The sequence below is a fragment of the Neopsephotus bourkii genome, unplaced genomic scaffold (assembly GCF_033783945.1).
Source record: "Neopsephotus bourkii isolate Nb327-2 ecotype Australia unplaced genomic scaffold, CSIRO-AGI_Nbou_v1 NB_1511, whole genome shotgun sequence".
NCBI classification, from domain to species: domain Eukaryota; kingdom Metazoa; phylum Chordata; class Aves; order Psittaciformes; family Psittacidae; genus Neopsephotus; species Neopsephotus bourkii.
The window spans coordinates 1,849,812-1,876,307 of record NW_026901987.1 but is presented as its reverse complement, the minus strand read 5'-3'; the positions used below and the strand labels follow the sequence as shown (position 1 = coordinate 1,876,307).

The 26,496-nt window shown below is 37.8% G+C and overlaps 2 protein-coding genes across 5 annotated transcripts in view; both read right to left on the bottom strand.

Annotated features, from left to right (window-relative positions):
- The window catches only part of GJA10 (gap junction protein alpha 10), a 15,808-nt gene extending 11,478 nt beyond the window's left edge, over window positions 1-4,330 (bottom strand). Inside the window, exon 1 of one of the 3 annotated variants that reach the window (XM_061369813.1) lies at window positions 3,834-4,330. In XM_061369813.1, the coding sequence (XP_061225797.1) occupies window positions 3,834-4,330 (497 nt within the window). Of the gene's footprint in view, window positions 1-1,570; window positions 2,425-3,833 lie in introns of those variants that run through there. The other 2 variants (XM_061369814.1, XM_061369815.1) reach the window with 2 other exon arrangements.
- CASP8AP2 (caspase 8 associated protein 2) lies at window positions 3,307-26,496 on the bottom strand. Of its 2 annotated transcripts, none has more exons than XM_061369806.1 (10): window positions 26,348-26,496; window positions 25,151-25,226; window positions 23,983-24,063; window positions 22,009-22,127; window positions 20,705-20,779; window positions 19,327-19,442; window positions 14,876-17,385; window positions 9,398-12,353; window positions 7,320-7,419; window positions 3,307-6,023 (listed from the first exon to the last, which is right to left on the bottom strand). In XM_061369806.1, the coding sequence occupies exons 2-10, from the start codon at window positions 25,197-25,199 to the stop codon at window positions 5,967-5,969; spliced, it is 6,063 nt and encodes a 2,020-aa protein (XP_061225790.1). In that variant the 5' UTR covers window positions 25,200-25,226; window positions 26,348-26,496; the 3' UTR covers window positions 3,307-5,966. The 2 variants fall into 2 exon arrangements, with proteins under 2 accessions (XP_061225790.1, XP_061225791.1); XM_061369807.1 differs by having other exon boundaries at window positions 22,009-22,109.

Below are 26,496 nucleotides of genomic sequence, written 5' to 3'. Positions count from 1 at the left end.
CTAGCTAGCGAAACAATTTTCCTAGGTGCTCTGATGCACCTGGAGCATCTTTTTTGCTCCCTCCTTTCCTCCCCTGTGTACCACTGAAATAAGATACATGAAAAAAAAACTCACCCATAACTATGGTAGTCAATTTTCCTCATTTTTAAAGATCAATGTGAGAACTCTTTTCTGACTTCCTATGAATTTTATTCAGAGCAGAAATAAATTGTTGTAATGTCATAGGTTTGGATGAGTGCAAAGATGTTCATATGCTGAAATGCTTGCTGGAAAACATTACAGCTAACAATGCTGAGCCCGATTTTTCAAGCTTGGAAGTGCTGATACAAAAGAGTTCACTTTCAGTAAAGCAAGATGTAGAGGCTGACATGCAGCAAACTCCCAAAGCCAGAGTACTCAAGACGCCAAGTACAAGTGAGTGACGCTGATTGCTTTGTGCCACTTCTGATGGCAACACAACAGTTAACCAGAGGAGCTTTGGGCATATTGGCTGCTTTGCAAATGGCTGGTCCCTTGCTGAAACTGATACTACTCCAACAAAGACAAAACAAACCAAAAAACAAACCCAAGTGAGATGGAAAAATATAAATGCAGGAATAACTGGGAAAGCAGACATGTTTTAATCCCAGAGATGAAATGGTATCATTCCTCTAGTAGTAGGAATTATCACTTCCCATTCTGCAACAGAAAATGCTTATGACCATCAGGGGTAATGAGAGGACAGGAAGAGAAGGATAAACATATCATTCTGGCTCTACAGGTACTTGTTTTTTGTTTCTACTAGTATTTCTACCCTCAGCTTTCCTTTGTAACAGTTGACAGGGAAAAGTAATCATAGGAGTGGTTTGATTCACTCTTTAAGACACTTTCCCTTATATCCACACTGGTAGAACCACAGTATAAATATTGACATGGTGAATGTTGTGTCTAAACTGAAGTAGTTTGCCTAGAGCCAAAAGAGCTGGAGTTTCTAAGAAACCAAACTTATTTACAACCTTGTCGTAGCAATGTGCGCCCAATTTTTCCATCTTCCCCTTCCCTGGTCTTATTTGAATTCTGTGTAACAGAGTAATTGCTATTTACTGTAAGAGAGTAATTCAAATATCAATTACATCATTAGTTCCTGTCTATTAGTAGACTACAAATTCTCGTATACTAAAAATACATCATTTTTAGTGTAGATAGTACATACCCAAGACATTTTTCATTATACTGACTAGCTTCACGTCTGTCCAGCTGTATATAGTTATTTCAAACAATAAAAATGCATGTAGGTAATCAGTTAGAACCAGGTGAAAACCTACTATTTCTCTTGGAAGAAGTTTCTTTATTCCTTGCTTTTGTTACTTCTTTATTTTAAAGTTCATTGGATTATTTGCCACTGTTCAAATTACTTCTATCCTAAATTTATGCCAGGTTTGAAAAAGCAGAGTTAAAAGTTATATATCTGGTCACAGAAAGTTAAATGCTAAAATCAACTCCTCCTGGATTTAATTTGCATTGCTTCAAGTCTTACAGGCACCTGCCTGCTTCATACTGTCCTGGGAAGAATTATTTTTCTGCCACTTACCTTATGAGAAAGTCCTTGGTTAGTCTGTCTTAGAGCATTGCAGACGGAGCACTCAGTGCTGCGGATTACTGTAGCTCAGATACCTTCCTTCGACAGCGCTAGAACACGCGATTTTTTTTTCCCCAAGAGCCAAAACATAGACGTGGTATGCTGAGCAGACTTCTCGGATCTTTGTAGCTGGATAACTCAGCCCAAACTACCCATGCACAGTTTGAAAATCATCAGATGATAGGATGGTGCCTCTAGCCAAAATTACCATGCAATTATTTTAGTCAGTGGCATCTAACAAAGCCATTCCCTCAAGGCTCAAGCTGTACAGCACTAGTTTGCAATGTCCCTATGCCTTGTTTTAGTTGGTGCTTCAAAAATTACACCTCCACCCAGCTCCCAAATGACATTTTATTTTACAAAATGGCTAAATAGGCAGCCTTTACGGCACGATAGATTCTTACATTTTCTTTACATTCCATTAGTTTTGCTTTGAATCAATGCCCAAGGATCGATCGGTCATGTCCGATTTCATACTCTGTTGCCTGGTGAGTTAATTTAGGATGTGCTAGACTGAGTCTTTGAAAAGGAGGCCACAGGAACCGAGACTCAAGTCTTCAGACAGAAACACAGACTTTTGACACAGTCACCTTTCTTCAGCTGGGTTAAAGAGCCACCTAAAGTCCCTTCAGAACTGGTATCTCTGAGGCACAAAGTTTAAAAAAGGTGAGTTACCAAAATGGGATTTTGTGAGAAATTGGGGCCGCTGGAGCTGAGGTTCTGATAATGAGAGCTTCTGCTGCCTAGCCCTGCCTAGGCTTAAATTTTATGGGAATCCCAAATATGTTTTTTCTTTTTTCTCTCTTCTGGTCTTTTGGCGCTTCCATCCTATAAGGTTGTGACCAACTTCCACTTCAGGCTCTTCTTCCTAAAGACTGAGATGGGGTTGTTTTTAGTGGCACAGCATTGTACTGTCAGACTCTGATGGGAGAGGATGTATGTACCAGACATCACTGAAACTTTATCCATCTTCCCCATCAAAGCCAATTTTGCTCCTGCAGTGCCCCTTGATTGATTCTTCCAAGAAGTCCTGAAATCTGCTCTTGGCATGCTTTATTACTGCTGCCTCCCTATATGAAGGCAAATTGCTAGAGACTATTCTGCAGCTGGTTTTAGAGTGAAGACAATTAGAGGAAAGACTTAATGGAAATAGCTATGGGTTGCTGCATTGACACTGAAGAGAAATGCCTTTAGTCCAGTCAACTATTTTATGTAGACAGCTGGCAACAGGCTATGTCTCTGAGAGAATCTCTCAAAAATCAATACCCAATGCTTTACAATTTCACTGTTATGCACATCTCCATAAACCCTGCTCCTTGAATTCCCACCTAGAAAGTTTTCTAATACTCATGTCTACTAAGAGTTTTTAGTCTGAATCCTGTAGAAATATGTGTGGTGGACAGAAGCAGACCTATTCTTCAGCAATAACTAAGCCTCTCAAAGGGCTGCCAGCTACACTCTTCCAATGAAAAGCTTTGGATACAAAAGGTCTTTCTCCTTTGTAATACAGCACTCAACACTAACCCAATGATCCTATAAAAAAAAAAAAAAGGAAAGTTGTATGATCTAATTCCTGAGTAGTTTAAAGGGTTTATATAGTTTGTTAAATTGCCTGATTTCTGATCCAGTCATGTCCAGTAAGAAACAAGCAGTATGTGTTTGGAGCAGTAACAGCATCAGAGCAGCAGCTGATTTACTTCCGTGTTTATTGGCTGGAATATCAACAAAGCTACTCATTTATACAAACTAGCCGAAGTCCATTTTAATGCCGCTTCACAGCATTTGTAGTTGTCAAGGCATTAACCAACCATTCTAGATGTTTTCATTTACCTGAGGTTTCACAAGTAAGTCTGTAGATTTACATACAGTACATTTTGCATATATGTATCAAAAGTCTTCTTGGAGAAATAAATTACAAACAACAGTACAAAACCAGTCCAAGCCAACCATTGTTCAACAAGGGCACAGATGTGTGAATTTTACAGTTTTATTCTTTGCATCACTCTTACAGTAAGCAAACTATGTAGTTTATACAAAATAAACCTGGAACTTTATGTAGTTAAAAAAATCATCTTTGGCTAAACAAAGCTCTATTTTTATACATATATTTATACATATATTTATACATATATATATACACCCATGAGATATTTTACATTAGGAACCTGTACACATAATTACAACAGAACTTTTTAAAAAAAGTTTCATAACTTACAAAAAAGGAATCCAAGTCAGAACCAAACCAGTCAAACCCAGGCCTCCCCCATCACCTGTACAGATAAGAAAGTAAATAAACAGACAAGGAAGAAACAACTTTGCAATAAAATACTGCCTGCTTTTTTGAGACAAAGAGGAAGCGCTTGAGTGGAGTGAGGCTACTTCCTCAGTGCCTTCAGTACAGTGCACACTTTGATCTCTAAGGATGTGATTAAAACACTCAGTAGAGTCTGGTTTTCCACAAACATGAAAGCTACTCTGCCAACTGGCAGTTGTGAGAACAGCTTCGGTTAGATTTAATTCTCCACTGAGTAAATAACTGTCACCAACGTTAAGAACAAGCACGGGTAGGGGATACCAATCACCCACTGATAACACTAGATGCTTCTGGTGTAGCATGGAATATGATATTTGATCATCAAAAGCAAATGTTTTAGAAGCAAGTACATAAGATGGAAGACTGCCAGAACTGACATCATTGCCTACTCTAGTCATTCATTGTAAGTTTCCAGAGCACTGCCTAAAATGAGGATGATGCACTGTTTGGCAGCTTGACAATCCATTCCATAGGTCACATTTACAATACTCCAAAGGTGTCAGTGGCAACATCACCAACCGATTATCTGATGTTTTATTAGAATAAGAACTCTGTCCTGTTAGCTGGGAAGGGAGCAAAAAGCCATTATGTTGAAACTGAAGCTGCGGTCATTGGATTCCATCAAAAAGCTAATTTAATTCAAGTTGAAAGGCAATGCACTTTGGTAGGGCTCTTAGATGAAATTTAAATAACTCAGCAGATGTTCTGACTGACTAAAGATGACAGCAATTTTGATCCTCAATAAAGAATAAAACCTCAAACATCAACAAATTCAGAACAGGAAAACCTGTGCAACGTCCAGGAATGTTTCTTAGAGAGAATTAAAAAATAAACAACCCCAAGGCTTTTTTAGAAATATAGGATAAAGCAGCAAATGAGAAGTGTGTGTATACATATGTATACATACACACTTTTACTACGTGCTAGTAAAACTGGAAGCAATCATAAGAGTTCTTTAAAATAGAACATAGTGAATTTCTAATGTAATAAACAATTTGCAAAGATGAGATACAATTGCTGTCAAAACATGCCAAGTTGACAAGATTTTGAAACTGCTTGTTTTTACAAAAAAGTTTTTCTCCTGGTTAGAAAGTATAAAGTCACATTTTATAAAACTGCAAAGGTCTGTTTCTAAATTAAGTTTAAAAGGAAAATCATTTGTCAATTTTTATTTTTTTAAAACAAAAATAGAGCACTTATTATGTTGAAGACCTAAATTAAGTACCATTCCCAGATGTAATTTGGAACACAAAAACATATTTGCCTTTTGCAAAGAAAAATACCTTATTCATGGGAAAAAAAACCCAACCCAAAATTATTTTAAAATACCATCAGAACTGAAAAATGTTTTTAACTACAGTTTGTTGTAGATGATAATGTGCTTAAGATCGAAGACAAACCCTACGCACAGTGCCAGATTCGCTCCTTGTAACCCACTACAAGCTGCTGAGAAAGCAGCAAGAACCACCTATTCCTTAACATCAGAATGCAGTTACTACGTAAGCATCTTACGGAATCATTATCATCATTGCTCTGCTGCCTTTAAAAGGCCTAACTTCCTAAAATTTGTTTCAATGTGACCAAGGTGACATACTAGTCATTTTCCAGGAATACCAATTGGATTCCAAAGCACACTTACTTTTTAAAATTATAGTTCAAAGTCACCACATGCAGTACTTCCAATAAGTTAAGCACGAGCCACTGTTTCCACTTGACAGCACGCCCTTGTCATTATTTATAAAACATATTTAACCAACAGGAGATGTCACCCCCTTGAAATGATAGTGCTCCATTTGTATGTGCCCATTCTTTTCTAGACAGTTTCTTTGTGAAGTTCCTTCTGTGCTATTCTGATAAAGCACTTTAGAGGAAACATGGACAGGGAAGTAAATAATCAAGTGCATCAGATTTACCAAGCTTGGTATTCTGACCTCGTTACCTCCCACTAATCCCATTACATGAATGTAGTGGTTGTAGTCTGTTGTTGCTGGTAACAGCTAAACCCTGTAACCATGAAGTAACTTCGTGTTAAGTTTACTTGCACTTGGATTTCTTGAATAGCTTCATTAACTGCTTGAATCTTTCTGAAACCTAATGGAGAAGAAAGGAAGAGACATATCATTACAGCCCCAGATTTCCATAACTGCCAAGACAAACTAATCTGACAGCACGAAGTTCTTAAGACAATCATTATTTTGGTCTTTGCTTCCAATAAATTTTACCAGGAGAATTTTAGGAGCACCATCAACAGGTTACTTAAATGTAGGAAGTCCTTCTGTACCTTTGACATCTGAAATAGCCTCCACATGCATCACAACTAGAGCCAAATACTGTTTTAACACAGGAGGGACTGGTTTACAACATAGGAGGGAAAAAAATGAGGGCTTCTAAGTCAATTAGACTTGAATTCTGTCAGGTATAACTGTGAGCCAAATTCAAATTAAGGACAAAACGTTATTTTGTACTCCACAAAAAGCACAGTTTATTGTTTATTTCTACTCTCTGGTCCAGCTGTTGCTATTTATGGCTCATCATGAGGTGTCTGCCTACCTGGAATTTTACAGAAGTGGTCTGTAGATGAGAGTCAAGCATCTTTTTGCTGAACATAGCAACAGCTTACATAGAGAGCTTGATCAATCATAAGCTAGTATCTCTTACTGCTATATATGTATTGCTATAGCATATCTACCATTTGCCAAATAGCCAACCAACTGGGAAGAGTGACACAAATGTACAGATAATGCTGCTTTATCCAACCAGCCAACCCAACAGCTTCTAAACCCCTTGAAGACTCTGTAACCATGGAACACAACTTCCTAAAAGCCAAATCCTGAGCACACAGGATTTCCTAACCTTTCTTGGATTTGTAGGATAGAGATTAAAACAGCAATTCAAGACAAGTACAAAGTTATATGTAAACCTCTGGAAATTCTCTACACCAACTTGACATCTGTGCCTTCTGAAGTTTCTTAATTACAAAGTAAAAGAAAAAAATAGTAATGAAAGATGTCCTTTCTGCAAAATCCTGGTATTTTTTTTTCCAGTGCTAGTTTTAAGCAAAGGCTTTGGGGCACCTCCAAAATGCCTTTCTTTAAGTGCTGATTCAACAAAAGAAACAATCCTGTGGTCCCTAGCTTATGACTGGACACAGCAGTTTTAAGGCACCAATCAAACAGGTACTAAAGAATCCCTAGACCATAATACCCCTATACTGCATATTTTTAATAAGTTATGAATAGAAGAATAAGGTTTTTTTTTCAAAAAACCCTCAACAAAAGGCGTAAGGAAAAAACAACTCAAAATTAGTAGATCTCTGAGGTTTTTTGTTCAACTGCAACCACAAACATAGCAGCATAGTCTATCAATTCTAAGAATGATAGCACCTACCTGATTTGGGCTTTTGTTCAGCCTAGTGGCTAAGGAAACAAAGGTTTTGCCTGATGGTCCTTTTCTCTGGCATTCCAGTAAAATTTCTCGGTCATCATTTCTATGGCAAAAATGCATTTTTTAAATATTAATACATATATATGTGTACATGCACACAAACAAAAAATACATAAGGCATATATAAAATTCTAAATATTTCCAAACTACAGAACCTGAGTTCAAACAGCAGCAACGATCTTATGGAGGATCTTCTCTACCATCACAGATTAAGAGAGTTAGTACAAAGAAATGCTAGTGGAGATTATGCTACCCCTTTTAGGAAGGGCAGGATTATTATAGTAGAGTTAGTCCAAAACCAAAGTAACCAAAAAAGAGTTTTAAGCTTTTAAAGCAGACATTAAAACTTGAAAAGAATACATAAACTCAACAGGGGCCAGTAGTTCTAGGTGGACTTGCCTCAGTTTGCATGGCTAGGTAGCACTGTCACCTAAAGCCCACTGACATTCATGATTAAACAGAGAGGTGTTTGACTTCTGTAGGAGACTCAATATAACAAATACACTCAGAGCACATGTTCACATGAGCATAAAGGACCAGGATCCTGTTTTTAAATGTGTCACCAGTTTGCTGTCTCATTAATGAATTTAAGTATATGTAAGATGTATACAGACAGAGTTATTATACAGCAGCTACTATGTATCTTTGGTTGAAATCTGCCAGATGCTATTAAACTCTATTGAAATTCCTCCATTTCAAAGAAAATATATAACGACTACTTATTGAAATAAACATTTTTATTTTTTTTAGACATAGTTCAAAGGTGGACAAAGACCAAGCCAGAAAACTCGGCCATATTCTTCAGAAGAAGATTATTACAATTTTCCTACCTCATTGGTTTGCATATCAAAAATCATATTAGCTTTCACAGTTTTTTCCATGAAGGAATTTGCTTTCTTTTAGGATGCTACCTAGAAACATTTGTATCTGGCAGCCCAGTAAAATTCCTCTGTCATTATTTCTATAGCAAAAATGCATTTTTTAAATATTAATACATATATACATGAACACAAACCAACCAACCAAACCATACAGCATATATAAAATTCTAAGTATTTCCAAACTACAGAACACGAGTTCGAACTACAGTTTAGGAAATTCTGTGCTGAAAATTTTAGAAGCCCCTTTCTAAAGTGATGATTGTATCAAGTTGTAGCAAGAGCAGCAAAACCTAACTATAGTTTCTTGAGGATAAAAATAAACCACAATAGCTTTGCAGGTATCTCCAACATGTACAGTCACTTCATTTGTTACCCACACCATACTAACTGGAATACGGGGGCTGAATGGTTGCCTAGTACACTTCTGCAGATCGACCAGTATAGGCCCCAAAAGAGAAAACTGTTTGCTCTCATGCCTTCTCTCAAGAGTGAAAAAATCTTAAACTGTTCTCCATTACCAAGTCACTGATGCTTCCAGGCCTTGTAGGAACATCAGGTCCTTGTCGGACCTACCATGCCTAGCTGGTCTTCTTGCACAGGAAAGAAAATGGGCAGGGGAATGAAACCCACAGACAGCGCAATATAGTAGGTCTTGTTACCTTAGCATATAAGCTTTAAAAACAAAACAAAAAAGTAATCATGTTTTGGGAAATCTGGGTAAGTGATGGAATTAGTTATGACATATGGAAGCCACCTTCTTTAAGGCAAATCTGATTTAACCTACCTAAGAAATGACTAAAAATTGTTCTTGTCCAAAGGCTGTTAACAGGATTACATCAAACCATCTTTCATCTCTTAAATTTATTTTCCCCTGGACAACCGTTACAGAAAAAAAGATAAAATAGTCTTTGGCACCTTTTAGTGGTACTCTAAGAGAAGACAATCTCATAAAGCCACCCTGCACAAACACGAGGCAGCTCACACTCCACTATCCAACAGAAGGATGTAGAGCTACTGAATAACTTCAGCCATTAGCTAAATATCCTTTCCTTCTCACTTTTTGGTTTATCACATAGTTTAAAAAAAAAAAAAGAACACACCAAACGCTAGAACAATCAAACAGATCAAATCATAAATTACCTTGTCCAGGAAACTACTACTTCTCCCTTCTTTTTAATGATGTTTTTGGCATACAGACTAGGTGATGATGCAGATGAAGCCAAAGGAGAAGAGTCTTTGTGCTGCTGCAATTCATTCTTCTTACTGGAACATTGTTTAGGTGCTGAATTTACCTCTTCAGGCTTTACATCACTCGCATCGCTCCCTTCAACTGCTGATTCAGTTTCTTTTCGTTGCCTTTTTGAGTTGAAATTCTCTCTGACAGCCTCCTTTTTCCTTTTTTTGCTAGTTTTATCATCTCTACTTATCTGGCATCCTACCCCAGTACTGGAAGTGGATTGTGTTTCAAGATTACATTTACCTGCTACAGTCTCATTGGAAAGGTCTTCTGTTAAGTCTATAAATGCATCAGAGCACTCTTCCAGTTCTTCCTTTTTAACACTAATTTCCAAGTTTCTGGTAGAGGTTTCCTGAGTCCTGTTACCTCTAGTGGATTCCACCACACATGAAGTTTCACTAACCATATCATCTGTTAAGTCTATGTATGACTCTATACTGCAGGAATAAGGAAAAGAACCTTGAGATCTAACACCCATTTCATTTACATTTTCAGATACTTTCAATTTGAGTGCCTGAGATTGTTCAGATCCTTCATTTGTGCTTTCAGTGTCATGGCTCTCTGTGTTTGAAGATATTGTACAGGGTCCCAGACTCTCAGTGGTTTCCTCCTTTCCAATACTGCTATGAGACTCCTTTAGAAGCTGAGGTAAGGCAGGATTTTGCTCTTGTTCAGTGCTGACATGACGCAACTGATCCATCTTAACCAGATCTGGTTTGACACTTTCTTGCACAACAGCTACTGTGGTACTCTGACTGTCCCTTTCTTTTTCCCCACTTCTTATTTCTTGTTTTTCAATCTTGGTTGAAGATGCTCGCACCTCCTTCACTGAAACCACCCGATCAGATGCCGGTGAGATAGATGGCACTGCACGCCTGATCTTTACAATAAAATGATCATTGGATTTCTCCATGATTACTGCTTGCATCGGCAGGCTGGGACGACACTGAAAACCAGGAGCAACAGGCCGACTCGTCCATGATGATGAACAACTCGATTTACTGCTCGAGTTATCAGATTCTAAGGCCAAGTGAATGTCTTGTTCAGTGGCATCCTCCTCTTCCAGAAGCGCATCTTCACTGTAATGTGCACTGAGAACACCCTCAGGAGTTGAGCTAGAATTATTCTCAGGTTTTAGGAAGCTGAGGTGAGAATCTGATTTCAAAGGTGATGGAATAGTTAAGGAAACAGCCAAATCTTCAAGGAGGATTGAAGAAACAAATGACTTATTCTTTTGTAAATTACATTCATCTTCTTTGCATGAAGCTGCATTTGTAGGAACCTCAAGCATACAGCTTTCATCTAGTACATTAGGATCAACAGACATCTGAAGCCTAGATGTTAAAGAGGGAGCTCTTACAGGTGAAATAACAGGCCACTTAATATCGAGTGGTTGAGGTTCTGCACAAGCCTCCTTTGGAACAATCTCTTGCACCAGTTCAGCAACATTACTTCTACATTTATGACCATCTAAAAACTGTTTTTCTGGAGTCCTGAATTCCCACTCGTTTCTGTCAATATTGCTACCATTTTTTTCCAAGAGATCAGAACCTTGCAATAAACTTTTGAAAATTTCACCCATTTGAGCATCACTTACAAGATTAAATGTAAGACTGGATGCTTGTTGTTCTGTGAGAAGCTCATAACTAAGATCAGTCTTGTTAGCATCTCTGGATAGCTGCAATCCTTCCTTTTCATATTTCACACCCTTCAGTGGAGTGAGAGGGCCTTGCAAATTATTCTCTTTAGAGAGGTGCACTTTGGTTTGGGAATTCCTCGTGTTATCAATGGAGTTGAGACATTTTGTAAAGGCAGGTTTTGGCACATCTGTTTTATTTTTCTCATGGTGACACTTAGCTCGCTGATAATCCACATTTTGCTTTGAAAGGATATATTCTTCAGGCTTTTGAGGTTGGACTTTCAGAGACTTTTTTCTAGACCTTTGCATATCATTTTTATGACTGATCTTGTGTTTTTGCTTTCCCACTCTTTCAAACTTCCTTTCCTCGCTCTCATTTCCCACATGTCTCACATCACATAGTTTTATTATAATCCTCCTTATCTTTTCAAATAAGTAATCAAGCTGTTCATCTACAAATTTCCACAACTGTTTTTTCATATCTGATACTTGCTGTTCAAAAAGACGGTCCACTATTGCATTCTTTTTAACTTGCTTCAATTTGGACTCAACAATATCACAGATGTTCAATTTTAATGTTTCACCTACTGTAGACATCTTAGAAAAGTTCAAGTATTTTATTAACGATGTAAAATTTATGATACCGGATTCTATAATTCTGTGAAAATGCTGAACTGGGAACTGTACCTTGAACTTCATATAACTTTTCCTCATCTGTTTTCGTATAGCTCTTAACATCTGCATGATTTCTTGTATATTTGAAGGTTCAAGAATAACATGCACTATTTTTTCAAGACAAGCAATGCTCACAGTTTTATTTTTCTTCATATCTTTTGAAGATCTGAGAGTCTGATTTTTATTCTTCTCTCTGTTCTTCTTTGTACTTACTTTCACAGAAACAAATTTTCCATTATCTTCCGTGCAACGCACAGCTTTGCTCTTTTGATTTTGTGGACTGCTGGTCAAATTCCGTGTCTCAGGAGAAGCTTTTGGTCTTGACTTTTTTGTATTTTCAGAGCCTCTTTCTGGTTTAGCTTTCTCTTCCTCTTCATCACTACTTATGATTTCTCCTTCTTCTATTTCATCTGAAGAGATACTCATCTGGGACTCCATCTCACAGTGTTCATCAGACATGTTAACTGGCTTTTGATTTTCTTTGTTTACCTCCTTTGACAAATTCTTTGAGGGACAGACAACAACCGCACTTTCAGGAATTAAATCTATAAAAAGAAAAGAGTTTCCTAATCACCACAAAGAATGTAATGATAAACAGATATTTTCAGAAAATCCTTGTCTCTTCTGTAAAGCAACCATTCAGAACTGTTTGAAACTGCCAACAACGACACAGGAAGTTTGAGCTATAACAAGTCTGTGTGGTTTGCTTCAGCAACTGCTGGTTTAAATATTTTTTCTATGCTTCAAAGGGCAAATAAGACCTCAACATTTCACCAAAAACCATGTGATCTCTTTCACAAATACAGCCATTGAAGACAGAAAAATCTAGCAGTTTCCACCAGTTTTGAACTCTCTGCCATTTACTTTAACAAGCTTTCTGAACACTGAACAAGCTTAATTTTAACTTATGGACTACCATTTACACACAACAGGTGGCTTTTCTTTTAACAGTTTCACAACAAAACCAAGATCAGAAGAATAAATGACCTGCTAACACTGCATTCAACTATCTCTTCCAGGTTGACAAAAAGATTCTTCAAATCTTTCAATAAACTGACAAACTAAACAAAAAAAGAGTACTCGGCACTACACACATGACAAACTTCAGGGTTTGATGAATTTAAGATTACCAGCACTGCGACTGAGCACAACGGCATAAAAACCCTTTTTCTTAGAAATTTTGGGGAAAGTCAAAAGTTCAGGTCGCTGAATGACAGGAATAAAATTAAGTGAGAGGAAAGGCTAAAGTTCTGCCAAATGTAGCATGCCTTACTCTGCCTCATAAATAAGTTTATTAAATGTTTTATATTTCTGAGATATCATTAAATATGTATTTAATCATTATTTAAAATTCAAAGCGAATGCTATTTTCTTAAGAATAATAAGTTACAGCTGGCTATGAAGCAGCATGTTACAAAAGATGAAAAGCCAAGCTCATTTCCATTGTACAAAAATGCCACTGAAGCACGTGTATTGATTAATGAGATTTGCAGTTTATTTTAGACTTGCCCTGCACTCTAGTTAATAAAAACACTCTTCTGTTCAATCACGCAGTATTAGACTGCTTAATGACCTCTAACAAAAATTTAATCTCATAAAAGATCATATCCAAATTGATCTCCATAAACAATGAACTTGTGATTAACACTTTAAAGCAACCTCTGAAAATGTTTATACAGATTATACAAGAGCAAAAAACATCCTCATCACCGCCTCCATTTCCGTTTTACAAAGATCAATACTTTCTCAAACTAATTACTTAAATATTTTGACAAACTAAAACATAAAATGAAAATGGTCAAAAATACTGCATTAATATATGTACCCCTGTCCTGTAGAACAGTAAAATGGCAAGTACTGAATTTCAAGGCAAAGAGAAACCATAGCCTCCTGTCAATTTAACAGACGCAGAACATTTGGCATGCATATCTTTAGTGAAATTACAAAGAAAACTAAGCATCTAACTTCACAACTGAAATATCAGACCTGAAAAAAAATCACTGCTTTGGAATACAGCAGCAAGTTCTGGACAGGAACTCTAACAAGCAACTCACGGATACAGTACAAAATTGAAAAACTACTTTGACTTGATGCTCTCCTACTCAGATCCTAAAGCTCTCATATTCCTTCAAATATTCCAAAGAATAGAAACACTGCAGGCATAAAATATAAACTGCTAAAGGAATTCACATTTGAGAGTGTCCTGGGTTTAGCACTAGGAGTCATTTTTTCTAGTAGCTGTCTCAAGCACAAGAGAGAATACCAGAGTAAACCACGTTAAGACTTGAAAAAAGACATCAGGATTATACTCCAAAACATAAGAAGGATTTAAATGCCACTCTACCATTCCTCTTCTAGTAGAAAATCTAACTTCCAAGAAATCTTTTTATTAGTTGCAGCAGGACAATACAGGAAGTTAAATTCACACAAGTAAAAGATTTTAACTTTGAGTCGTCTCTTTTCTCTTCCTGTGAGCGCTGTTAACATATTTTATCTCCCTGACATCCTATTTAGGAGTAGGCTTACTTCATTAATGATAAATCCTAATGTTCCATTTGGGTTTTTTTTTGCCACTGACTCAGAATTATAAAATACGTACAAAAATTCTCTCTGAAATGACTGCAGATAGAGAACAGAGCCTCCTCTTAGCTGACATTCCTAGAAATTCTCATGTACTCCCTCCAGCTTTCTCAGAAATAAATACTTGAAAGAACTAAGTAACTTTTGCCTGTACAATATCAGAGAAAAATCTAATGAGATCTACTCAGAACTAACCCCAAGTAAGAAACCTGTATGTATTTTTCTAGAAGTTAGTATATATACTCTTATTTCAACCTCTCATCTGTCAGTAGTGACAAACACTGACTTTTAAAGCATTAATGGTCAGTTGGTTACGATCTTGACTATGCTGTTCAATGGTTCCACTACAAATAAAAAGGACCATTGAGACTTACACAGCTTAGAAAGCAATTTGTATTTTCAAGAAAGCAGTTAAAAGTCATTTCTGCTTTCCATGAACAGATCTTCTAAGACTTTATGCGGAAATTGCAAAATGCATACATACTACCTTTGTTATAACTCTTCACAAGACCTTTGCAGGGACTTTCCATCTTAAGTGCTTTAGCCAAAGGGCGCATTGGACTGTTCAGTGGGCTGATTGCCTTTGGAATATGCCTCAAGTGGTTGAGATCAATGCTCAGTATTGAGCTGTCATCATCAAGAGGAACTGGGTTAGTTTCTCTCTCCTTAGTTCTAGGATATGTCTCTCCACTAACAGAAGATGCTTCAGTACTGATTTCAGCGAGGTCTGGCTCCAGATCACAAGCGTTCTGGTCAGCTAATGGCTCATCCTTATTAGTTAACATAGTTCTGTCAAGTAACTGAGATGTATTCTTATCAATTTCGCAAATACCCTTTTCATCAGTGGGACACTCAGCATTTTCTGCAGCCAAGTGGTCATTGTCTTTCACTACTTCCATTAAAGAGTCTGTTTTTGTTTCACTAATATCATCTGCGACATCACAGGACTCCAGGTCACCAGAACTTTTGGCTTCAGAGTTATCCAAGACAAGGTTTGGAGAGCCACATAGGTCTGCTGAGCTTTCTATGTCAGCAATTAGACTTATTTTATCTTCTTCTTTCTTCTCTGCCCCTGACTCCGGAAGGGCTCCTGTACTTTCACTGGCAGCTTCAGGTTGTGCCAATTCTGCTGCTGGTGGTGCATTATCATTCTGCATCACACTCACTGTCACAGACCAGTTTTCAGGCTCTGCCATGGTCCCAGACACCTCTTGGGGCAAAGATTCAGGGTGATTTAGATCTGTCACTGCCACTGCTGCTGCCAAGGCTTCCGATTCAACCAGATCACAAGCTTCTGCTGCTTCTGCAAATGTTTCAGCCTGCATCTCATCAGGAACCAGTACCTCTGCTGGTCTTGGTAAGGCTCGGGGCTGTACCGGAACCACTTCTGCTTCTGGTAAGGTTTCCGAGTTCAGTTTACTACTTGCCACTGTTGGCAATTCTTCAGACTGTGCTGGATCTGTTGCTGCTACTTTTAAGGCTTCATTTTCAGAATTGACAGGAACAGGCATTGCTGGCACCACACTGCTTTGGGCTGCACTGTCCAGAACTTGCAGTGTTGAATTACTTCGCTTTGTGGGACCACAGTTAACAAGGTGAGCAGAATCTAAGAGTTCTGCCTGCAGCATGAGCTCTGTACTTCCCTCATGAGTGGCCTTCTGGGAAGGTGTTTTAATTCCATCAGTTGGAGAGACACACTGTTTCTTAGCAGGAGAAAGAGTTAAATTTAGTTTTTCCATAAAGCTAAGTTTTAAGTCTTTACTTTTTGACCCAGTGTCAAAATCTTTAGTTTTGGGAACTTTATGGTCTTTTAAGCTATCTGCTACTCTGGATGTTTCTTCTGACTTGTAGGACTTGTTTCGCTCACTTTTTGTAACATCCATACCTTTCTTGGATTCTTTTAAAGACTGGTGAGTTATCTCTTTTGTAACTTTTCTTTCATTTCTAAAATGTCTACTTTCATCCTCTCTTTTCCTTTTTTCTACAGTTCTGTGTCTTTCTGATTTGGAATGTGCTGTTTCCCATTCATACCTACTACTATTTTCCTTCAATCGTGCATATTTATGCTCTCTGCTGCTGGAATTAGAAGGTGAAGTCCTTCCTTCTCGAGAAGTATGATCGTTTGTTCCCCTGTCTCTCTTGCAGTCAATGTCTTTTCCTTTTCTAGACTCCTCTATGCGACATTTACGTGATTCATGAAGATTCTTTGAATGTTCATTCTTTGAGTGTGGACTGTTCCCTCTACCAGATCTCCTTAGCTGCTCTTGTAGCTTTTCATTCGGTTTATTTTTTTGGCCAGCATTTTTTTCATCTTTTTCATGTGTTTTAATATCCTTTCTTAATACGTTTTGTGATCTCTCATCAACACACAATTCACCTCTTGTTTGAAACCTGTCTTTATCAGTAGTTTGTTTCTCCCAGGAAGAAACACCCCTTTCTACTCTTCTTTCTACACTTGGACTGCATTTGAGTTTTACACTCTGACTTTTTTGTTGCAGCTCATTTTTACTAGCCTTCTCTGAAAGGGTTTTTAGCTTTTGCTGAGGATCCGAATTCCCGTCGTCACTGTCACCATTGTTTCTGGTGCTCTGATGTACTTCTCTTTTGTACTTGTTGATATTTCCCCTACTGTACTGTTCATTACTTTTAATTTCTTTTTTTTCCTTTCTGTTATCCTTGTTGGAACAATGGTCATAGCTCGGAAGACATACATGAGTCTCATCATTGCAGAGTTCTTCAGGAGGGTATCTCAGTAAATACGGAGTGTTTCTTTTTTCAGAGCTAGACTTCCCATTTTCCATATTATGAGATGAGTAACTGTGATGCGCATCTTTTGAAGAGTCGTTTTTCATTCTGTGCTCCATCTTTACACTGTCACCTAAATCAGAAGATCTGAATTTGGAATCTTTAGTTTTACACATCCCTGAGCACCTCCCACTAGTTGACCCTGAAAGGTATGTCCTGGTGAAACCACGATGATTGGGAAATTCTGATAGCCTGTTTATCGAAAGAAAAAAAGTTATGTTACTTTTATATTCATTTAAACGTAACTAAAGCCAAATTGCAATGAACACATACATCTAAAATTATTTTATGCTTTCTTCCATCTTCAAAGTTGAAAAAAAAAAAGTTGAATAAAAATAGAAGTTTAATAATTTCCATTAGCACACAACAAAAAAAAAAAAGATTTTGATTGTGTCTGATTTAGGGAAAAATAAAAAGTAAAAGTAACACCAGCAAACAATGGCAGCAAACCACCAGACACATGCCTCCTTTTTAGAGAGTCAAGGAGGAAGTGGCTACTACACGCAGACATTTGATTTTAGACTGACATTTTATACTGATTTGGTCCAGTTGTAAGGAATCAGTTTAAGTGTATAATAAATCTGTGTTTATCTCAAATACAAAATGGGGTTGGTTTTGCTTTATAAAACTGAACACTTCCTATGGGCTGATGAAGTACATTGAAATATGGAACAATCAGCTTATACAACTGGTTCTACTCCAAAAATGTGACAGTGTGATGTGAAGTGAATATTGAACTAAAACAATGCTGCAGCTGTTACAATCCAAACCCCTTTCCTATACTTCAGTTTAATTCTGAATTACACTGATAAGATTTTGCTGTGCTTTAGGCCAGTTATGAAATATGAATACATGTGGGATGAACATAATTGTATCCATGTGGGTTCTTTGGGATTTTTAGTTTGGCTTAGGGTTTGGTTTTTTGGTGGTTTTGTTTGTTTGTTCGTTTTTGAGATAAGCACTAACAATTCCCCTCAGAAACAGTCTTCACAGATTGACAGTTTGCTTAAAATGAACTAATCTATTATAGACCACGCAATAGACAAGGTGTGCTTCTAGGACCTCAAAGTGCCACTTTCCCCAGGATTTTCATGATTGATGCCTCCAAAATACCTAGATCAAATACCTTGTTCATAAATTTTCATCACCATCAGAAGGTATTGAAATGGAGTTTGTAAACTCTTTAGTGAGGTTGAGTATACAAACCAAGGAATTATTTTTCAATGTAATTTAAAACCCAGAATACTACACTCAAAGGTGTGAAATTATGACTATTGTGTCAAAGCCAGTCAACTGAAAGAATTACACCTTAAAACCTCTTGACCTTCATCAGATCAGATCTGTCAGTTTCTTGTATTTTGGAAAACAAAACAAAACACCCCCCCCTAGTTAATGCACATTTAGACTTTAGCATAGTAATGTTAAATGAAGCTTCTGTATGACACCTATTGGTGCATATCATATGGTCAAACTGAAACCCAAACAAGCCAAATATGTGGCTGATGTCACAAAATTGACAAGCAGGTGACCTTGTGATAAGTTAGGGGTCCTGAATCTTTGACCCCTGCTCTGGTTTCAAATTGTTCAGAAACCTTACACTCAGCTACTCTCCCATCCATACTTAAAATACGTTCAACGCTCTGCAGTAAGATTAGTAGCGCACAGAAATTACCAAGAATTCCGTAGCTGCTATCCCCCACTACTGGAGACAGGGCTTTCATCTCTTGCACTGAAAACATTATATAGTCTCTTTATTAATTTCATTTAGTGTGTGAAAAGTTCCATGGAATTCATGTTTGAGACCGTAAAACAGACTAGTTCTGAAGCTGAACTGTGTAAGATTAATTCTTTGAAATATGGAAGATGGTCAGATAACCCCACCAGGAATGGACTGGCAGGCAATGGTCACCCTTTGGATTCCTCTTTTTTTTCATTAGAAACCAAAAGACCCCATCAAGCAAGGAAGATACTTACCTATTTCCTCTGACTATACCAGTACTAATAATTATTTATTAAGCAACCTTTTTCTTTGCTAGTTTCACTTAAAATACACACAGAAGTTTCTTTCAAGTATATAAACACAGGAAAAAAAAAAAAAAGAAGTACTTTTTCAGTTCCACTGTCTCTTTGTACCTTTGATGGAGATTATTGATTTCTTCATCCTTACGGTTAATTTCCACTCTTGCTGTTTTAATAAGTGCTGAAATATTCTTTTTGAGAGCTTGATTTTCATTCTGTAGAATGACGTTCTATTTTAAATAGATACAAAGAAAAGGGCGAGAGAAAGGAGAGAGATTTAAAAACAAAACCAAACCAAAAACAAAACCCCAAAATTAGACTGGGTATCCAAATACGTAGTGAAAATCAATATAAGACAGCCATTAGAAAAACTCCCATCATATGCCAACTGACAGTAGAATTTACAGAAAATTTTCTGAAGAAGTTAGAATTAAGTCAGAATGTATTTTATGCTTTTGTTTGTGTTCTTAGTAATTGCTTAAGATGTTTTAAACACACAATTTACTGAAATGGAAATATGCCATAAACCAAATAACCATAGAGCTAAAAATTTATAATCTGCCCCTCTGTGTCATTCTTTTATTTACTTTATTGCTTTTATGATCAGTGTGTCAAATGAAAGATGTAGCTCTTAAGCACTTTCAAAGAAAGTGGATAACTGTATTTCTTTCAAGGTATCAAAACCAACTTTGGGTGCTCTATCATTCTAAAATTTCCAAATATGACGTTCCAGAACCCTACATGTCAATCCTAGAGAGCTTGCCCCTTCTCTTAATAATTGTCCTCAGCAAAGCCTGCTCAGAAAGGCAGACAAGTTTTGTAGAAAACAATACGGAAGTGGCTCAGGGCAGAAGCTGCTTCCCACTGCGAAGCACAGAACCTTTGGGACTTGTCCGCAATACACAGTAGAGCACGTTGCACAATTGCCCAGGACAATATACCTACATAGAATGGCACACCATGGGGATACTACCTCAAGCTGAAGAGCAGTTCAGCCTTATCAAAAGAGCACTATGCTTAAAGCAACACAGACATGCTTTTCAAGTTCTAATAAATAAAGTACCTTTTGCTTTCTAATTGCTCAGGTACCTTTGCAACCCTCTCCATAGTGTGTTAAAGACCTACTTTAAAAAAACAAACAAACAAAAAAGAGAACTGGATACCTTTCTCATAACTATTAATTTGACATACTTGTTTTCTAATTAAGGAGACAAAAAGATAGCTTTTAAGGAGATAAAAAGATAGCTTTTAAGGAACTAAACTTTACTTCATGCAACATCACGAAACAACTGAATTTACCTACTGATTTTGTCAGTAGACTACCTTAGCAAGTATCCCCAGGCAGAACAAGCTCTTAGCACCTACAGAGAGGTGTTTTACAAAGTATGCATACGATAGATCAATTCTGGAAAGCATATGAAACTAACTCTCAAAGCAATATTCGGTTTGCTTTACATAAATCTTGACAATGTTGCCCTTTGAGCTACAGTACCTGTGTCTGTATTTCCTTAAATTTTTTCATCAGCTCTTTTATTTGCTGCTGACATTTTCCATATTCTACCAGCAACTGTCAAAGAGAGAAGAGTTCAGAGCACAGAAGTGGATTTAATTACACAGAAAAGTTACTCATCTAGATCTAGTTAGTTAACACAGTAATGTATATTACGGAGGTTTTTGTTTGGTGGTTTGATTGTTTTGTTTTTTTTTTTCTTTTTTCCAAAAGTAACATATTAAAGCCATATTAAAAGAAGAATCAATATACTCTTAACAATTATACAAGTCTCTAGATCATCACAAACATTCAGATAAGAGGAAATCTATGTGTGCTTGCCCAACAGTAATAGCCTAGAAAGTAACAGGAAGCCATATTATTGTGAAATTAAAGACACAATTATCAAGAAGCAGGAGCCCTACAGATAGGGACCTGGTGGTCAAAAACAGATAAGGACACCTCTCTCCCCCCCCCCCCAAGTTACTACAAACAAGCCTGGACTGCAAAAGCAGACTGCAAAGGACATACTCTTGTTGTGATCACAAAATCAAATTAAATACATTTGGCATGAGACCTTCGTTGTACATTGCATGAAAACTTTCACAGAAGAACTGACAACTTCCTTATTGTCATACTTAATAGTCAACTACTTTCAAACTTTCAAGGTGACAATTTAACTACTTAATAAGCGCTGGGAGTTTTGCTCCTGCTTCTCCTATAGAGCATTATACCTGTGGGTGTGTGTCCCTTTTACTCCAAAGCTCAAATTAGGTGAGATGTGTCTTATGGATTACGATAGGTGATGCTATGAGTAATTGATGAGGTGATGTGATCAGAAAGTGTTGTTCTGACTTACTAGAAGCAGTTATCTAGTGCATGGCTGTCTTCAGTCTCAAGCACAAGATTTAATGACAGATAAGGTTAATCCATGACCTATCTGCTTTAGTCTGGCAAATTTGTTGGGAGAAATTTCAAGACTAACTTTGTATCGTATGTCTGAACAGATTTCTAACTAGAAGGAAATTACAGTACATTTTCCCATAAGGCAGCCAATACATGAACCATATGCCAAGGACAGTGAAATGAGAACAGAACATGTCACAGAGTGAGAGATTCACTTATTCTGATAAACTTGTGGATGTAACAGTTTATTAGCATACTCTTGGTTTTACTCATTTAAGAACAGTTTCTCTATTTTTCCAAAAGCGAGCACACTGACAACATTTTTGGCACCTTACACAAAAAAAATTTAGAACAAAAAACCTTCAAAATACCAGAATTGATTTTGTCATATTAAGACATACCTCGTTGTAGGATGCCTCCTTTGCAGTCCCTTCTTCAATTAATATCTCATCAAATAAATTTAAGCTGTTTCCAGCTGGTGTAGAATTCGGAGCAGAATTGTCTGTAGAAAGAAAATCAACTACATAAAGAAAAAAGGTTATGTGTTTTCCTCAGTGGCAAAATACAACCTATCAGAAGACATTTCTATCTTGAATTTCAACATTTATGTAAGTTTATTGAAAATACTTGATCCAATTTATATCAATATAAAAGGTAATGATGAAAATTAGAGGCCAACTGAAAACATTATATTTCTATTAAGAGATATGCAGGACACCTAACAACAAAGAGGGGCGCATTTTATGACTAATAAGTTGGTTTAAGTCAAAGGAAAGCTTGCTCACAGTAAATCTACCTGATTTACAAAGAAAGAAGGGCTACACCTTAGCAGTGATTTGAGGTTTTGCAATACAAAGCCAATAGATAGCAGAAAGCTGGGACATGTGCACCCCACAGTTAATTCAGCTTTTAGGCAGACTTTACCTGGCAAACACTGGCGTTTGAAAAAAAAATTATTGAGAAAAAGAATACTCAGATGCCAATGATCTACACAGATTGACAAACATGGATCAGTTGATCAGAATCAAATGGAGTTACTGTAGAGCTGGTACATGGTTGAATACCACACTCCTTACGTTGAGTAAAAGTTCTCTGCTGCTTTATATTCCCTTACAAATGGAAACTCCCTAGCTTTAGTCCAAAGAAGTGAAAGAAGAAAAAACCAAAGAAACCACAAACCAACAAAACAAATCAGAAACCAATCAAATATCAGCGCAACATGCAAACAACCCAACTATTTAGATAACAGTGCTTTTTCCTGAAATCAACCTGTGTGCTCTGTTCACTAAATATGCTTCACTGACAGGACTCAACTTATGACACCTCTGAAATACAGATTAATTTGCAACTAAATAAATGAACTTAGCTATCAAAGCTATGCTTCAATCCTCTGGACAACACCATAATGCAAAAAGTATTTTTAAAACAATGCAAGATAACATAAAATAATGTCTTATCCGTATAGAGCAAAAAATTTATCAACCCTCTTTTAAAATTTCAAAAACAAGAACCCTCAGAACTAGACTATATAAAATATTTAACTGTACTGCAAAAAATGCAAAAAGGAATAACATTTAATAAGCAATGCATCTCAGCATGTGAAACAGGGACTTAGAGAATACTCCTACATGCTGCAATAAATACAGAATAGAAGGTAAGTAAAAGATATATCGATGCTTCATGCATAGGTTATAGTATGTATTATATAGGATATAGTACACTACTTCCATAAAAATTCAATGGCCTTACATTAGTATGGTCAATAGTGAAACACTTGTTTAAATATTAGAAACAGCATTTCATTAAACAGAACACTGAGACTCCTAAGAAAGAACATGTGCTGGATCCATTCCTTTCTTACCTTCAAAGAAGTTAAAAGAGGAAATTAATTTACATTAGCACATGAAATTATTGAGAAAGTAAGACCAAGTTAAAAGGATCTACTGAATGGACTGTATCACATGGAAAGTATTTTCTTGAGGTCTCATTGGGGATTTAGTGATCAGTGACTGTTGGTGCTGATCCTGAAGCTATTAAAAAAACAGAAAGTAAAGGTGCTTTTTTCAAGGTAAAAATGTCTTATATCAAGGCACAGATAGAATGACTAAGGTCTCTCTGCACCCCTTTACTACGCCCGAGCTCTTAAAATAGCCATTATCACATGAAAACCATCTTATACTCATTCAGCTAATAGATTTGTTGTAGATGTATTTATACAGATTGCAACATGTCCTGAATTTAAACAAGTAATTTACCAAAGCGTGTATTAAACTAGTTAAATGTAAGCTTTAAGCTAACTGTTGTTTTACCTGAAACCAGCCTAAGAAGCACAGAGACTCTGTAACACTCCAAGCAGCAAGATACAATCAACCTACCAGGAACTGTCAAACTGTTGTCCAAGCCATCATAAATATCAACTGAGCTCTCATCACCTTCCTTGAAGGGGGAAGCTTCAGCTAAAGAAAAAAAAAAGAAAAAAAGAAAAAGAATCCAAGGTAAACATTTAGTAAACTCAAACCTCTGATTCTCCCATGACCTAAGTATAGCTGTGATCCTAGACCAGTAGAGTAGTAAAAGTAGTAGAACTGACTAGTAAAGCACAGGGGAATTTTAACCAGGAAGCTACTGCTGCTTTGGAGAAAAGATCTTTAGTCACCAGGGAGCAAAGACAGTCTTGTAAAATCAATTCCTAAATACAAGAACTCTACATAAAGCAAATGATGTCTTTTAAATACAAATAAATTTTATATTTATAAACTAAGTCAACTTGATCTAAATTTCAAACTGTTTTCTAGAACACACTGAATACTAAAGTTTACAACTCGGAAGGAAAAATAAAAGAATTAGTATAAGGCCACTACCACTGAAAGAAACCTTTCTCACTACACAGAAAGTATTATAACAGTCTGTACTGTAATTCAAAGAATTTGCTTTAGTATTGCTATCTATTCCCACACTAACTGGTTCTTTAAAAATACTTTAACCTAAATCTCATCAATCTCTCTTCATGTCTTTTTCCAATGCCTCTTATCACTCTTGTTTCCCCTGTGTGAACAATACCAATATCCACAGCTCTCATGCAGCTGGGAATCTCACCAATAACGTGTCAGATCAACTGCAGAGTTGACACTCAAGCTAGAGTACCTTGACTGTTGGTTCTATACCAGATGTTATCGCATTTGCTCTTACACATAGCAAAGGAACAATCCTCTGAACCGTCCAAATACACACTTCACTAAAAGATAGTGAAGGTTAAATTATACACTGTAAAATATAGGGGAGGAACCAGTTCCAGACACCCCCTGAAACCACACCAGAAATCCAGAGTACACAGTTATGTTTTAAAATCCAAACTTACTAAAGGGATATAATCTCTCTTACTTGTGCACCACAGCCATTTAATTACAGTTAGAACTCATTAGTATTTGTCCCAGCTTCAGTTGTTTCCATTTTGTTTTCCAAGTTATTTTGGGGCTTATTTATTTTCACAAAACTGAACGTGTTATTTCACTGCAAAACAGAACACAAAGTAATACATCTTACCACCGTAGTGGGTATCAAACAGTCCCAGTCCATCCTCATCTGCTGCCATGATACAAACTCCCTATGGCTTCCCCATCTACAAGGAAAATATCAGAAGAGAGACAACAGATTGACACTTTCAGAACAACACTCTAAAACAGAAGCATCATGAAATAAGTCGGTTACGCCTGAGCTACCTGTGGCCCTTGCTGTTCAACAAAACCCAACACTAGAATGAGAAAACCCTTACGTCAAGTTAACAGAAAGCTCCATCAGGAAAAGTAAGAAATTGTCTATCCTGTATTAATTATAAAGAAGATCTTCAGCTGTATATGTTATTCATATGTACCAAAGATCTACAAAGAAATTTTGGTATGAATACAAACATTACATTGTATGAATAGGTTATATGAAGGAGTATCTTAACCAGCTAAACCACTCTGATTTGGTAATTCTGATTTCTTCTCTGCTGACCATTTAAGAGCAAATTTCCAAGTCTGACACCACCAGCCAAACCAGTAATGAGCACCAGCAGGCAAGTAACGTTTTGCTTGCCACAGTATATAGCAATGCTTGGCCACAGGACATACAGTATCTTCCACAACAGCTATTACAAAAGGACTTTACCAGCACACACGCTTGTAGAACTGACACAGAAGCTCCTCTGAAGGGAGTGCAGCTGCCTGCCACACTAAGGGACCCTCTGCGTGGGGAAGAGAAGCACGGGAGAAACTCGGGTGCCGGGGCGCAGGGAGCACTGCCCGGTGCTGGGCAGCAACACCACCAGCCCAGATGCAGCAGCGGCCCTTGCCCACTCCCCGGGCCTCACCCACCCTGCACGGGCGGGAAGGGGCTGCCGCCAGCCCCAATTCCTGTCACGGCGGAAGCGCCCAGGACCTCCGGGCGGGAGAACTGCTGATAGCGGCCCAGCCGCCCCGCACGGGCGGACCGGAGGGGGCAGGCTGCTCCCGGGGAAGGGAGAGGTCAGCAGGGTGCTGTGAGAGCCGAGGCAGCTAAGGCCAGGCCGGACCGGACCAAACCGAGCCGAACTGGGCGACGGGATCGGCGCAGGAGTAATGGAAGAAGGGAATGGCACCCGCGCAGGGCAAGGCGGCGCCGAAACCCCAGCCAGGCCGGCGGAGACGGGGAAGGGACTGAAAGGGAGAGGGGGAAATGGTCCCACTCGGCAAGCGGCGACGGCGCAAGACCCTCACCCACCGGTCAGCCACGCGCCGCCGCCTTCGACCAACGACTCCCCACGGGTCGCCGCCGCCACTGGTCCCGCAGGCCGGGCGCCGAGGGGGCGGAACTCCCCGCAACGACAACCAACCCCCGCAGACGCACAGCGCGTCCCCGGCCGAGACGTC